Source organism: Setaria italica, chromosome VII (genome assembly GCF_000263155.2).
Source record: "Setaria italica strain Yugu1 chromosome VII, Setaria_italica_v2.0, whole genome shotgun sequence".
In the NCBI taxonomy this organism is placed as follows: Eukaryota; Viridiplantae; Streptophyta; class Magnoliopsida; order Poales; family Poaceae; genus Setaria; species Setaria italica.
The window spans coordinates 25,071,352-25,086,985 of record NC_028456.1 but is presented as its reverse complement, the minus strand read 5'-3'; the positions used below and the strand labels follow the sequence as shown (position 1 = coordinate 25,086,985).

General features: G+C 42.5%; 1 protein-coding gene across 1 annotated transcript; it reads right to left on the bottom strand.

Moving 5' to 3' along the window:
• Positions 1–263: 263 nt before the first annotated feature.
• Positions 264–3,640, bottom strand: LOC101758187 (probable cytokinin riboside 5'-monophosphate phosphoribohydrolase LOGL6). The gene is made up of 7 exons (XM_004976188.3): positions 3,368–3,640; positions 2,361–2,458; positions 2,151–2,181; positions 1,469–1,568; positions 948–1,018; positions 687–830; positions 264–547 (listed from the first exon to the last, which is right to left on the bottom strand). Exons 1-7 carry the CDS (start codon positions 3,545–3,547, stop codon positions 404–406), a joined length of 768 nt encoding a protein of 255 aa, XP_004976245.1. The 5' UTR covers positions 3,548–3,640; the 3' UTR covers positions 264–403.
• Between the last annotated feature and the right edge of the window lie 11,994 nt (positions 3,641–15,634).

The window sequence follows — 15,634 nt, the reverse complement described above, 5'->3', positions numbered from 1 at the left end:
GCACCTGCTCAAATAAAATTCCTCAGAGCAGTGCACGTTGGAGTACTGCTGAGTGCACACAAGCATCTTCTTAGAGCAAGGAGTCTCCTCCTTTTTTAAACAATCCAGTAAAGCAACGACTCCGGCCTTTGCTAGTTAGAAGCTCGAGTTAACACACTTAAAAATGTCATCTCTACAGGATTAATACAGCTGATATATATAGCCCATAGTGGACCGATCAATCGGTGCATACCAACGCTGGGCGCATTCTACCCCAAGTTACAGGAATTAAAATTAAGCAATAATAAATTCTCTCCGCAGCCGGCGCAGCTAACTCCTACATCACCACACCTGCGCAGGCCTGTAGAGAAACCTAAATGGCCACCGGCGAGTACGTAGTAGCTACCGCTCACGCTCTCAGACTTCAGAGCATGGATCCTCGCTGCGCCTGGATGATCGGCTTCGTCCCTTCCTTGAGCCCCGGGATCTCGCAGCTCTTGCAGTAGCTCAGCTGCTCCACCTCCCACTTCATCTTCGGCACCACCTTCTCGTGCCGAGGGGAGTACTCCTGTGAACCAGGATCAGATAAAATGTCAGCTGATGCTCTCCTTTCTTCAGTGTCATGCACCAAAAACAGTACAGCTTATACACTGTACTGAAAGTCAACTGTTCTTTCTCGTCCAGGGATTTCTGTCAGGTAGGGTCACCTCTAACTTGTCGAGCAGTTCTTTTGGTGTTGGAGCCAAGACGATGATGTGGCGAGCGGTCGGACTGATGAACTCTTCCTCCACGGCTTTGTCGATGAAGGATAGCAGAGAGTTGTAGTACCCGTCCACATTTAGCAGCCCAACCTGTAACATCGATCCCAAAAACACAACTGTAAATACATCTGTGACTGTGGTACGCAGTGCGTGAATCTTCAGTGCATGAGGTGCAGACACTGAAGAGCTATCGTAGTAGATCAGTACCGGCTTGTCGTGAATGCCAAGCTGCGCCCATGCGATCACTTCCAGTAGCTCTTCAAGCGTTCCATAGCCCCCTGCATAACCGAACGAACATTTTAGTTTGTCTGTCAGAACTATGGATGCTGATTAGTGATTCTGAGCACATATTGACTATTGCTTGGATAACTGAAGTAACTACCATATTACTGGTCACGTCAACAGTTGGTACCCAAAATTATATGCTTCATCAACTTCCCCAATTGGACCAGAAAGGAACCTGAATTTCCATAAAGTGAATGTGAAACCCATGCACACAAGGATCTGCACCAACCAATCCAGGCAGGCAAACTTGGGTGGTCAATCTAAAGTCAAAGTACCTCATGCATCCTGCTTTACACAACTTTCGACTCACGCTTCCACTACGCATGGATCGAGTGCATATGTGACATTGCGACATGACCAAGGGAGAGAAAAGGACAGTAAAAGGTGAATTGCATCTACCTGTCGACTAAGTCAGCTTGATTAGTAAAAAGAAGTTACTGTACCAGGGAGTGCTATGAAGGCATCTGATTGCCTAGCCATCTCAGCCTTCCTCTGATGCATATCTGCCACGGCCTTCACCTCCCCAACCGTCTCACCTGTTATCTGCACACACAAGCAAACATGCATGCATGCCTGCAATCAACACTCCATAGCCTAATTAACCAGAAAGGGTGGCTGTGACAGTATTTTATTTTATTCAGGGCAGCAGGGCCGGCATTGGTTCAGGAGAAGTAATGATGGTGTTGTTGTGGGGGACAAAAAGAAAATGCGAGGGACGTTTCTTTTTGTTAATAAAGTCATTATCCGTTTAAAGGATCAAAGCCTTAAGAACAAAGGGGCAGACACTAGAAGCAGCAGTCAGGATCAGCGAGAGCAGATAGGATTTTCACTGAACATTCCATGTGATCTTTCAGACCAGAGCAGATAGGATTGCATCCTCCTTTCCACTTTCAACATCTAAACACGTTAAGTTCATCTACACCTCAGTGCTGCTAAAAACAGTTCTTCAGTACATAGTGCATACATAATTAACATTAGTTATTAAAATTTCAGATAATATAAGTACTAGGAAAAACTAAAAAGAATCTGATCTTCCATGCATGCTTTGTCGAATTCATGGGAATCATTTTATGCGATTAAACAATGACAGTGTTTTTGGGAGGCGTGAGAGCGTGGTTGCCGTACCTCTCTCGGCATGAGAGTCTTGGGAATCACCCTGCACATAAACAAGGGATCGACAAATGAGATGACAAATTATATAACATTTAGCACCTGAGAGGATGCGACCAATCCAACTCTTTTTGTCACGGTTTTACAAAGTTTTCTGGCTATTCTTTTCATGCATGTGTGCTAGTACTGCTGAAGACCATCATGGCATCATTGCTGTTTACGTACCCGATGACGTGCCTCCCTCCGTTGTAGACTGCTCGAGAGACCAGGCCCATTAGCCCGACACTTCCCCCGCCATAGACCAGATCAATGTTCCTTGAGACCTACAATGGCAATTCTAGTGATAAACAATTCTAATGGAACTAGTTAACTTGATGGGCATTTCTACTCTATATACTTGTAGCTACGTACTGTAGAATGCAGTGATCTATGTACATGTTTATTTTGTTTGCAACAACTGTGTACAATGTCATGAGGTGGAGAATGACTGAAACTGAGAATGTGTGAAGCGCCAAAATTTGCTCAAAATTCAGTGAATGCATGCATGCATGGAGGAGCTTGCTGATGGTAACCACTGAGATCATTTTCAAAGGAACTGAAATAAATTCAGCAAATGCATGGGAAAGAAGTAGCTAGTGGAGCATCAATATTATATGAGTGAGGAGAATATGGTGCAGGAGAATGGGTCCCTATTTGTGAAAAGCACATGGTATAGTGTTTCAAATATATCAAAAGAAATTTACTTATTGTAATACACGAAAAGTATCATGTGTAAACCTGCAAAATTTAAATTCAAACTCATCGTCTCTGATACAAATAAAAAGGGCGAGCAGTAGTTTCAGTGCATATATTTGCAGTACCGAGCGAGGTATCTCGATCGGATGTATATATGCATTACTGGAAAATGGAAATAGGGTTTTTCTGCTGGAATTCAGCTCTACAGCTCGACCTACATAAGCGGTTAATGCATATACTTGTATAATTTAATACTTTATCTTCTTTTAAACAAGCACTGAAGGCCTGAAGCGCAGCGTAGAGTTGCTACCACAAAGCTAGAACGAAAACACGGTAAATGTCTTCGCGCGGACTAGGATCCATGTTACCGTTGATCAGGAGGAGGAAAAGCAAAGGCATTTCAGCTTAACAGAGGCACATGATGAAAGCTGAAAGCTAGCTGAAAGATGATGCAACTGTCGTCTAACGAGATGACGAGGAGAAAGAAGAAGACGCACCAGCTCCTCGCCGAGCTCGACGGCAGCGTCCTGGTAGCTCTTCTTCTTGCCCTGGCTGCTCCCGCAGAAGACGCAGATCCTCCTGAACCGAGACGTCGCCATCGACAGGTCCATTATCACCTCATCCACAGCTGCCTCTTCCTCCTCCTTGATGATCTCCATGTGATCTTCTCTATTCATCGTCTAGCTACTCCACTCCTCCCTCTGTATATGTCCGCTTGTTTGCAGCAGCAATGGTGGCACTGCAGAATTGAGAGATATCCCACTACAACATGCAATGGCTAGCTTTAGTGCACTCGATTGCACCACCACTTTCGGTGTTATATATACCAGCTGGAGGGGCGGTGGGCCCCAGCGGAGCTCATTATCTGCTGAAACATATCCGGAGAGCTAGCTGGTGTGTGATTCTACCTAACTGATGGGAATTAGAAAGCTGATGACTGCAATGTTTAGCAGGCCTGATCAAGGTGTAATTAAATTAAGCACGATCGGTTGTTCGGAAGAAGAATCAACCGGAGTTTATTACTGTATCTATCTCGCTCAGTTGATCTCTTCTGATGTTTGCTTATCAACTAGCGTTCTAGCGACCGGTGACAGTCGACAGTCGTACGCGAACCCTACGTAACTGAATGTCACCCAGCTTTTCTGTCGGCTACGACCGCCGGCTTGCCATACACTCATGCTAGGGTTCTCGAGAAGAAAGACACAGACATGCTTGCTTGTGAAGAAAGAGAGAAGCAGAAGAACTTCGGCAATGCTACAGAACAGACGTTCGAAATCTTAAAAAATCGAATGCTCCGACATATGTTGCAATAGTTAATGATTGATATTACAACTATTATTTCTACATGTTTTATAGTGAATGTCGTATGGAATTGCGAGATTTTCTATCTCAGAGTCGAACAATGTAGTTATTTTTACATATTATTTTTCATGTTGCAAACAGTGACCGTTGATGTTACATTAAGTAATTTTTAATATTTTTTCGAAGCGTTTGATGGAATTTCCCTCGGACGTCTGGAGTCCGAAGAAATTGAACACGAGCATCAAGCATCACGCATGCGTAGGGAATCGTGCCTAAATGTCTGATGCTGCAAACGCAATTAAGTGGAAGAAGTAGATATGCAGACCTACTCATTGCGAGTGCAGGACCAGCGGCCTCCAGGGCCCGGCGATATGGGGATCCAATGATCCGCCATGGATCGCTCGCAAAACTTTGCACGAAACAGCTGCTTGCTGGAAGTAGAAGAACCCCACTTGCAGCTAGCAGTCTGATTGCAGTAGACAGTAGAACTACTGATCAAGATCAACCACGGTAAATAGTAAATAAATAAACGAAATCACTAGGCGCGCTGTGCATATTTATTGTGCTGGTAATACACTGCTGGAGAACCGAACCTTTCGTACCGTACCGAGCGCCTGACTGGTACTGCTCCATTTAGTACCGGTCATTAGTACCAACCAGTACTAAACTGTGAGACCCGTCGCGGTACGTGTCTCGTAGTTTAGTACCGGTTGGTACTATTGGTCGGTACTTAAATGGTTATTCCTTTTTTCCTTTCATTTTAATTTGTGAGTTGGTTAGTATTCGTATTAGTGTAGAATATCCGTTTGCGTATAGTAGTAGTATAGTAGTAATATTACGCTAATATATATATATATTAATCTAGCATATAATAAAGTTTACATATAGTATATTATACAATTTATATACACTTCAAATATTACAAAGTTTTTCGAATATGCACTACGCGTCTATCAGGGATAGATATCCAGCACCCGCAAGGAAGAAGGCAGACTCCTACTAGGATTCCCCTGTAATCCTACTAGGATTTCTACCTTGTAACCGACTAGTAATCCCGCCCCGTGAAGTATATAAAGGAGGGCAACGGTATCTAGATCGGCATATAGAGAACCACAACAGAGGACCAAATCCTCAACACGAAACAACACCCAAGCGCAGGACGCAATATATAACACCCCAAACAGTACATAGGGATTACGCTACTCTAGTGGCCCGAACTAGTATAAATCTGTGTCTTTTGTCCTCGCTTTTACCTTCGAGTTCCAGGTCCAACAATCCCCCACCAACCAATCTACTACCTCGGGATACCCCTCGGTAGGTTGCCGGGTATAAAACATCGACATTGTCATCATCCGAGTTCCTGATTGGATGAAGTTCACCCACACTTGTTCCATTGTAATAGAATTCTCCTTTTGGATTTACGACCTCCTCCAAACGGAATCCAGATTCGATCCTCAATAGGCTCTTTTCCATCATCTTGTTGATACATTCTCGACAATTGGTCAGCCACCATATTTTTTGATCTCTTTTTATCTCTGATTTCCACATCAAATTCTTGTAGCAGCAATATCCAGCGAATCAGACGTGGTTTGGCACCTTTCTTGGATAAAAGATATTTAATCGCAGCATGGTCGGTCTATACAATCACATTGGAGTCCACGATATAAGATCTGAATTTTTCAAAAGCGAATACTACCGCAAGCAATTCTCTCTCTGTGGTTCCATAATTTAGTTGAGTCTCATTTAAAGTCTTATTAGCATAGTAAATTGTGTGTACCTTCCCTTCTTTTCTTTATCCAAGGAATGCTCCAACAGCATAATCACTTGCATCGCACATTATTTCAAAAGGTAGATTCCAATCTGGAGGTTGAATGATGGGTGCGATGATAAGTGATTGCTTTAAAGTTCTGAAAGCTTGGAAACAGTCTTCATCAAACTTGAAATTCACAACTTTTTGCAGGAGTTGTGTCAATAGCTTGGTGATCTTTGAAAATTTCTTAATGAGTCTCCTATAAAATCCAGCATATCCAAGAAAGCTTCTCAATGACTTGATGTCTGTAGGTGGAGGCAACTTTTCCACAGTTTCAATCTTTGCTTTATCAACTTTTATCCCTCTTTCTAAGATGACATGCCCAAGTAATATTCCTTGTTTCACCATAAAGTGGCACTTAAGTAATATTCCTTGCTTCACCATAAAGTGGCATTTCTCCCTGTTTAGGACTAGATCAATTTCTCCACATTGTTTAAGAACTTTATCAATATTTTACAAGCAGTTGTCGAAACTTGTACCATGAGCTGAAAAATCATCCATAAATACCTCCATGATATCTTCAATGAAATCTAAGAATATAGCCATCATGCAGAGTTGGAAAGATGCAGGTGTGTTGCACAACCCGAGAGGCATTCTTCTATAAGCAAAAGTTCCATATTGACAAGTGAATGTGGTCTTATGCTGATCATCTGGGTGTATAGGAATCTGAAAGAATCCGGAATATCCATCAAGATATTAAAAGTGAGAGTGCTTTGCTAACCTTTCAATCACTTCATCGATGAAAGGCAAAGGGAAGTGATTCTTCCTAGTTGCCTTGTTCAGCTTCCGATAGCCAATGCACATCCTCCACCCTGTCACTGTCCTCTGAGGAATCAGCTCATTCTTCTCATTTGTCATGAGAGTAAGTCCTCCTTTCTTTGGTATGCAATGCACTAGGCTCACCATTTACTATGTGGTACTGGATAAATAATCCCAGAATTAAGCACTTTGATCAACTCCTTCTTTACTACATTGTGCATGGCATGGCTTAGTCTTCTATGACCTTCCACAACTGGCTTATGTTATTGTTCTAATTGTATCCGATGAGTGCAGAAGGCTGGACTGATTCCTTTTAAGTCTTTGATCATGTACCCAATCACTTTTTGATGCTTTCTCAATAAATTCAGTAACTTCTCGTTTCTTCTTCGCTTAACTCGTCTCTAAACATGACTAGATACGTTTTGTTATTCCCCAAATTTTCATATTTTAATACCTTGGGTAATGGCTTCTGCTCAACATCTGGTGCTTTTGATTCTTGTTGCACTAATTCTCCAATATCTTCAAATTTTTCTTCTTCCAGAGTTCCATATTGAGGTGACAATGCATCAGTTGCTTCTCCCAATTCGTTATCTTAGTCATCCTCATTATTTTGCATTGCTCTTAGTAGAGGATCCCTGGAATTTTCAGCAAAGCACACACTTCCTACCTCCTCGTTATCAGGAGATAGATGCAAATTTTTCCTATATACACGTAGAAAATCGTAAGTGTATTTAGCACCATCAAGATTAATTGTTACTTTGCCTTCTCCCGCATCAAGCACATTATTTACCAACTTAGGAAAGGGTCTACAAAGAATTATATCATCATGTTTATCATGGCAAGCGTCAATAACAAAGAAATTAGTTAGTATAGATTTATTTGAGATATTAACTTTTAGATCTCTAAGCACACCCAAAGGTTTGATTGTTCTATCATCTCCCATGATCAATTTAATCCGTGTTGGAGTAAGTTGTAAAGTCTTACTGAAAAATTTATCATAAAGTTTCAAAAACATAACACTTACATGTGCTCCAATATCGCAGAGTGCTTTGTCGATAATCTTCACATTGATCATGCAGTCGATATACGGTGTAGGCAAATGTGCTCCTTTGTCTTGATTGGTTCCAATCGCGTATATCTGCGCTAGACTGGTGAACGATGATGTTTTGGGTTTTACTCCCATGACTTCCTTTACTTCAACAACGTTGTCTAGGTCTACTGCTTCTTCACTGAAAAGTTTTTGAATAATTTCTCCAGCTATTTTCTTATCAAGCACATAGCCAGTGTGTCTCTGGTGGAAAATCTGTCTCTATGGTGCTGGTTGACCCTTTTTGATTTTGATATGGTATGTGTTTATCAAATATCTCGCTAAAACTGATAGGAATCCAATCCATTTGTTCAAACTCCCGCAGGGGTTTTGCATTCGTCGAGCTTCTGATGTTTCTAATTTGTCATCTTTGATGCACCGGGTAGGTTCCTTCTTAGCGTGTGCTGGTTTTACTTCGTTTTGCACCACAGGTTCTTCCATCTCAAATTCTGGAGTTCCTTTTTGAAAATTCTAGCAAGTTTTTGTAACCCAGATGATAGTTATCCCATTCTCTGTTTACAGCTGTTCCTTTTTTGATTTTCTGTAGAAGTTGTGTAGCCTCCCTGAGAATTTTTTCCATAAGGTCTCCTCCTGCACACATTTGAACAAACTCCTAGCATTTTTGGGCTAGTGAAAAATAAAATGTGTGCAACAACACATCACCTAAGAATCCAAGCTTAGATCCTTGTCCGAGTACTCTGTTGAATCTATCCCAAACTTGATCTATTCCTTCATCTTCTCCTTGAACAAACATGATCACTTCCTTCCGAAGGTTCTGAAGTTTGCTCACAGAGAAAAATCTCCCACAAAACTTTGTCATTAGTGTCTTTCAATTCCCCTTTGCATCGAAAGAAGCTTCTACATACCATCATTTTGCTTCACGTGCAAGTAAAAACAGAAATAGATTCCACCTTAACCAAGCTGGCGGAATTCCTTCTTGTTGTAGCGTGTTGCACAACATCGTAAATCGCTCAATGTATCTATATAGATTATCAATATCCACTCCTTGGAAAGGATTGCTTCCAGCCATGTCAATTATTCCTTTATCCAAAATGTATTCCTTGGCTGCAAGCACTGAGTCGGATTGCTGCATGTCGAATTGATCGGTTAATGGAATTACATAATCCCTCAGTGACTTTTATCCTTCTTCCTTGTAGTGATTGATCAGAGCCATCTAGAAACAAAAATAAAAAAATAAAGGTTTTCTTTTCTAGAGAAAAAGTTTAACAAAAATTAATACAAAGTTAAACGTAGCAAAACTGACTTGTTTTCCCACAACGGTGCCAGAAAAGCTTGTTGACGGCAGTTAGCACACCAATTTGTGAACCGCAAGCGTACGGATCAGTTATAGCTCTTTCCTTAGAGTAATCCCCTAAGGTTTATCAATCTATGAAACAAGTGGATTTGCATGCTTAATTAAGCACTAATCTATGTAACTGAAAGTTCTTTATATAAGATAGGATTGAACTAACAAAATAACTAGCGATCTAGATTAAAGCAGATAGAGAGTATGGATGTAAATAAGATAGATAAAATGCTTGTCCTTGGGATCAAGGATCACTTGTAGATGTAATCGCCATGCATTAAAAAACTAGATCTAAGTGTTGTTGTGAGTGGATGTGAACCATGCCCAACACTTTCCCTCTCACACATTATCACTGCATGAGGATACTCAATTATTGAACGATAAGAACAAGGCATAATGATCGTTCTAGGTAAGCAAATAAGAAACCTAAAGTAGCATTAGCCAGCCATTATATGAAAGAGAATCATCAAGGTATGATAGATAACAATCAAATCTTAAACAAGAGGTTCAGCGATTATAAATCAATATCTCCATACAACCCCGAGGACAGACGGAGACTTTACCCCATGATCTTACACATGTTGACAGAATTCTGGGTAAAGATGGTCCTGTAGATCAATTGGACAGAAGATGACGATACACAGGGGAAGGAAAGCTCCATGCCAATCGGCCTGGGCACCTCCAAGCCGATCGGCTTGGGAGGTTTCTCCCTCCTCTGGTGCTTCTCTTCGCATGGCTTCTTGTAGATTCAATCTTCTCTCTGCTTTACCTCCTTGTGGCGGCGGTAGATGTTGTTTACGTGGTATTTTCTCCTCTCTCTCTCTCTCTCCAACTCTTCTTCCTTGAAGTCCATGAGGGGGTATTTATAGTCTCCCATAGGCGGCAGCTCTGGGTCAATGTCGGTGAAAAAACCCTAGATATCATCATAGACTTCACGTTGAAGAAACGAAAGGTCGACCAAGCCCTAGAATGGGCCAGGCTGATCGGCCCAGAGGGTCCCAGGTTGATCGACCTGGGCCCTTCCTATCCCTTCTGATCCTCTCCTTCCTCGTGCTGGCTTCCCTTGACGACCCATGTCCATATATCCATTAAACTCTTCATACAAACGTCCTTGATTATGTCGTATTTCCTACCAAAATACAATATGCTCCAAAATACAACACATATGCAATAATGGGGTTATTTTAGGTGCCAAGTGACGGGTTAGTACAAGAATAAGCATGAAAACACTAGTTAAATAGCACTAAAAGTGTGTCAATAACGAGCGTCAACAAAGGGTCATTCCTGAGGTCATTCCACATTTGGTAGATGATGGGTCATCTATTCTGCAATATGCAGATGATACAATCATATTCATGGATCAAGTCAGAGCAAGCTAAAAATATGAAATTATTGCTCAGTGTCTTTGAACAGTTGTCGGGTCTCAAAATTAACTTTCACAAGAGTGAGATTTTTTGTTATGGAGAGGCCAAATATTACGAACAACATTATTTGGAGCTGTTTGGATGCAATATAGGGGATCTTCCTTCCAGGTACTTAGGGATCCTGATGCACCATTGTAAATTTCGTAATGCGGATTGGGGTGCAATTAAGGATAGATTCAAACAAAAACTAAGTACTTGGAAGGCAAAACACCTATCATATGGTGGTAGGCTGGTGTTATTAAATTTAGTGCTGAGCAGCCTTCCTATGTTCATGATGTCCTTTTTCGAAATTCCAAAAGGGGTCCTAAGAAATCTGGATTTCTATCGATCAAGATTCTTTTGGCAAGGCAACAATAACAAACAAAAATATCGCCTAGCCAAATGGGACATCTTATGTCGACCCAAAGACCAAGGAGCGTTGGTGACGGTGGTCAAGCACCGAGAGCGGGGATCCGGAGGGATCCCCTTTTAGAGATCCGGCCTGGGGGTTAGTTCGTGCGTAGAGATTCGAGAAGCGTTTAGGGGAGTTAGTATATGATTTTCCTAGGAGAATATTTAGATAGGTTCAGGACGCTTGGAAGCGTAATACCTTACGTCCGCTGTGTTGTGTTGCTAGAGTTGTCTGTCGTGTTTATACAAGAGCCTGCCTTTTATAGGCCAAGCCTAAGAGGGGGGCTGGTTGGAGCGAGCCTTGCATCCCAATCCATCCCTTTACATTGTGCATGTGAACGCGGCAGCCCAATGGCCGCCCACCTTGCTACAGTTCTTCTGACGCGCCATCCACTTGCCCTGACGCCTTCTTGCCTTGGTATGCATGGCATCGGAGCACCCCGTCCAAGTCCTCTGTATGCCAATCACCACATTTTACCATCTTACTTTGGTAATTCTTGCTCCTCTCAGTCCCGGGACAAGGGATAATGGACCTGGCTCTCGTGATCCCTCCCGGGAGGCCTTCACCTCTTCCTGGGTCTGCGAGGTGGCCTAACCCCCTGGCGGAGTCCCCGGGAGGCTTTCGCAGCCTCTTGGGTCCATGTAGTGGGCCCACCCTTCTGGCAGAGGGTAGACGAGAGCCAAGCGGGCGCTCTTGACACGAGGATGGCGTCCACCGCCTGTTAGACGAGACGGGTGAGGCCGTCAGTGCCCGAGGCATCCAGGCACGTCCCATCAATCGTAATGATGGTGTTTTTACGGGGACGGGGTGCCTGCTGACGGCCTACCTCAGCTGACGCGCCTTTCTTTCGCCAGGATGCACCATTGCTTGCTTAGCTTGGAAGCAAACTTTCCTGGGGGCCTCCTCGACTGCGTCCCGCTCCCTTTGCATGGGCCTTCAGTGGGCCCCATAATGTGGAGGTGGTATTTCTCGGGCCCTTCCTGGGCATAAGATTCGTAGGGCCCATCTTCTTAATTGGGCTCTGCGTGGTGGAAACCTCTTTCCGCAGGCGGGCCCCACTTGTAAGTGCCTTTTCGGGGGACCCTGTTCCCTTGGCGCGACAGGTGGGAATAATAGATCTTTGGATTAAAAACAAATGCCTCCTAAGCAAATGGTCATTCAAATTACTCAATGAAGAGGGGACCTGGCAGACCTTACTAAATAAATATCTGAGTTCGAAATGTTTGACGCAGGTTAAAATTAAAGCTAGGGACTCACATTTTTGGAAAGGTTTGTTAAAAGTTAGAGAAGATTTTCTAGGATGGGGGACATTCAAAATAAAAGATGGTTGCAAACTAGATTCTGGAAAGATATCTAGGTAGGGTGAAAACCAGTTAAAGAGCAATTCCCAAGTTTGTATAATATTACCTACTATCCTCACACGATTGTGACTAATGTTATGAATCAAATGCCACTAAATATTTCCTTTCGAAGGGAGTTAATTGGGGGATAAATTGGTGGCTTGGAATAACCTGGTGGCTAAAGTAACTGACTACCAGCTAACTACTAAGAGAGACAGGTTCTATTGGGAGCTACATAATAACAGCATGTTTTCGGTTCGATCTATGTACCAATATATAATGAACCAGGGTATCCCTTTCACCCAAATTTTATTTGGAAATTGAAAATTCCTCTAAAAATAAAGATTTTCCTTTGGTTCATCCAGCGGGGTGTAATATTAACAAAGGATAATCTAGTCAAGAGAAATTGGAAGGGTAGTAAAAATGTTGCTTTTGTGATAGTAATGAGACAATCAAGCATCCATTTTTTGATTGTCATCATGCAAAAGCTATGGAGGATTGTTTATATTGCTACCGGGTTGACTCCACCTTGGTCTATAAATCATATGCTACAAAATTTTTTAACGAGCACAGATAATAATATAAGACGTTTGATCTTTGTGGGGGTTGATGCTCTTATGGGGACGATTTGGTGTACTCGAAATAATATAATTTTTAGAAAAAAAATTCACCTCTTTTATGCGGGCAGTATTCCGGGGAGCTTATTAGTTACGGTTTTGATCCATGTTGCAACGTGAAGATACAAGGGAATCAGTTCGGGTGGCGAGTAAAGCGTTGGAGGTCGTCACTTTGGATATCTTCGTCAAGAACGGATGGAGAAGTAATAATAGACTTTACTTATGATTTTTTCCCTTAGGATAAGTGAACTTTTATTTTCATTTCAGTGTAAACTGAATTTGCTATAAGAACTTAGCTGTGCTGTGGTCGCAGAGATAGGAGACAATTCCATTTTCTAAAAAATGTGCTAAGTCGAACCAGATAAGTAGTAGGTTCCACGTAGGAAATCTTATTAGCAACGTTCGTGCTTTGTTTTTCTTCTCTTAGCTCTTTGCTGATATAGGCATACGCAGTTTATATCTCCTCGGTTTTTAAATATACATCATTTAGAACAACCAAATGGTGGGAGTACTTAAGCTATCGGGTTGTTCGGTGGGATGTATCATGTATGGGATTACTATTTGTTTCCACTTTCGTGCGGGAGTCCACGCCCCCATGTCCCTGAATCCAGCGGCAGATGTCTCGACGGAATAGTTCAGCTTCGGTCAGGAGCAGCGTCTATCGGCGTCAGTCTGGTAGTACGTCCGTTGAACCAGTCGAAAGGCCAGCCAGCTGCAGATTCAGGTACGCAGCGGAGGGAAAACTTGACCAGAGTGAGTGACAGCTGCATAGTAAGCACATCTCGAGGATTCTCGATGCACATGCAGGCAGACACATCAAATGCAGCGCAGTGGAGGGTCGGAGCGGAGCTGTGCGTGTCCTGGGGGATCACCGATCACCGGCGGATCGCAAGGTTCCGTCGATTCATTTTAGACGAAACCGATCAATATGCGGGGGAACGAACTCAACGAAGCGTTGAGTCAGTTTATCGAACAAAATTTGCATGTCAAAATGGTAGCCGATCGACTTGCTGAATCTCACGGGCGTATGAATAAGACATGCAAGGGACTTCCCTGGATGGGGTCCTTGCTTCAGCTGACTCGTGTCTATTTAACTACTCCTCTTCGTTTCAAATTGTAGATCGTTTTGATATTTTTAAGTATAAATTTTACTATGTATCTAGACATGAGTGTATATCTAGATGCGAGCAAAACTTATGTACCTAGAAGTGCTACATGGATAGATAGGTTGGGGCGGCCTTGGGGGCTACAGTTACAGGCCAAGAGCAGGCACAGCTTATCCGTGTTGATCCAAAAATTTATACTACAGTGACAGCCGAATTACGGTGAGGCAGAGCCATGAATGAGAGAGCAGTGCAAAATTCAAGGCTGGATCCAGCGATGAGCTCCCCATTGACGGCATGCATGCACATGCTGGAGTACTCGCTGTTGCTCCGTAATTAGCATCCTCCTTGCTAATTTGGTCACGGTAATGTGATCTCTAAACCACCACTATTATTCATCTAGGCGTATAGTACTAGACTATATATTATTCGTTATCTCCATGGTGACTTTCATTTTTTTTATAATGAAAGTGGTGTGTAATTTATAAATAGGTTATGTGTATTTTGTGTTCATCTTTTTACAATGACAACGTGGGTAATTTGTAAATAAGCACATGGGCTAATTTTTTAAATAGTAGTGGTCCGGGTAATTTGTATTTTTTTCTATGATTAACATGGTAGTTCTCATGCCTTGCGATTAGCGAACATGGAGCCTGCTTTCTTTGTCGGTCCTTTCAAGCCTTCAATACTATTCCTTCCGTTCTAAATTTTAAATTATAATCCTTCCGTTCTAAATTTTAGAATTATAAGTCGTTTTGTATACATATATATTAGACATAAGTATATTTAATAAAATCAAAATGACCTATAATTTGAAATAAAAAGAGTAGATAGATAGTGTGCAATACTCAAATCTTTTTTTATATACTACTTAGAATAAGCGTAAGTACAGTAGAATCATACGTATTTAGGATTGAATGCAGTGGTGCGTTATTGCACTGTACCTACGCTACCAGGTTGGTCCTGCACCTGCAATTTCTTCCCGACAAGTTTTGGGGGCCGACAAGGCAAGCATGCATTACACGAGGCCCGCGCATGGTCTGTCCAATGTCCATACTCTACTCTCCATCTCTAGCCACTGAAAACAACACGGGAAGCAGGGTCACTGACGTCCATGCTACGAGTACCATTCTCCTCGGCCGTCCAAATATCTCATTTTTTTTACAAGTACGAGCCGGAAACCTAGCTAGGCGTGTGTTCCTCTTCCTGAACAAGATCGTAGAGAGAACATACTCCATTTCTTGGTCTCGTAACAACTAACAAGCATGTAGTACGACTGCTGCAGCCTGCTAGCTGCTCCATTCTCCCACACAGCTAGCTCTCAGCTCTTCCTCACTGACCTGACCGCTGAGTGACGACGACCAAGCGTGCATGGTCCTTGCGCCATGCCCATCATTATTCCCTTTGCTTGATAATGTCTCTGAATGTCCCCTATGCAAGGGTCTTAGTAAATTGTGTTTGCATATAGTTTATGCACGGCTTGTATGCATGCCACTTCCAACTGTAATTCTACCGCCCCCTATCTAGGCATCTATCTGTAGTTTATATGTGCATGTGTTACCCACACTTGGAACCCGAGGTGACTGCATGCCTGATCCTGTAGATTGCTGCCGGGGCATAGAATC

What these genes read in the sequence shown, in the direction of transcription:
- LOC101758187 (XM_004976188.3), bottom strand. Translation starts at nt 3,547, where the DNA reads ATGAATAGAGAAGATCACATGGAGATCATCAAGGAGGAGGAAGAGGCA. An exon ending in TGCCTTCATAGCACTCCCTG is followed by an intron (nt 1,019 to 1,468) that starts GTACAGTAACTT and finishes TCGGTTATGCAG; the next exon opens with GGGGCTATGGAACGCTTGAA. An exon ending in TTGGCATTCACGACAAGCCG is followed by an intron (nt 831 to 947) that starts GTACTGATCTAC and finishes TCGATGTTACAG; the next exon opens with GTTGGGCTGCTAAATGTGGA.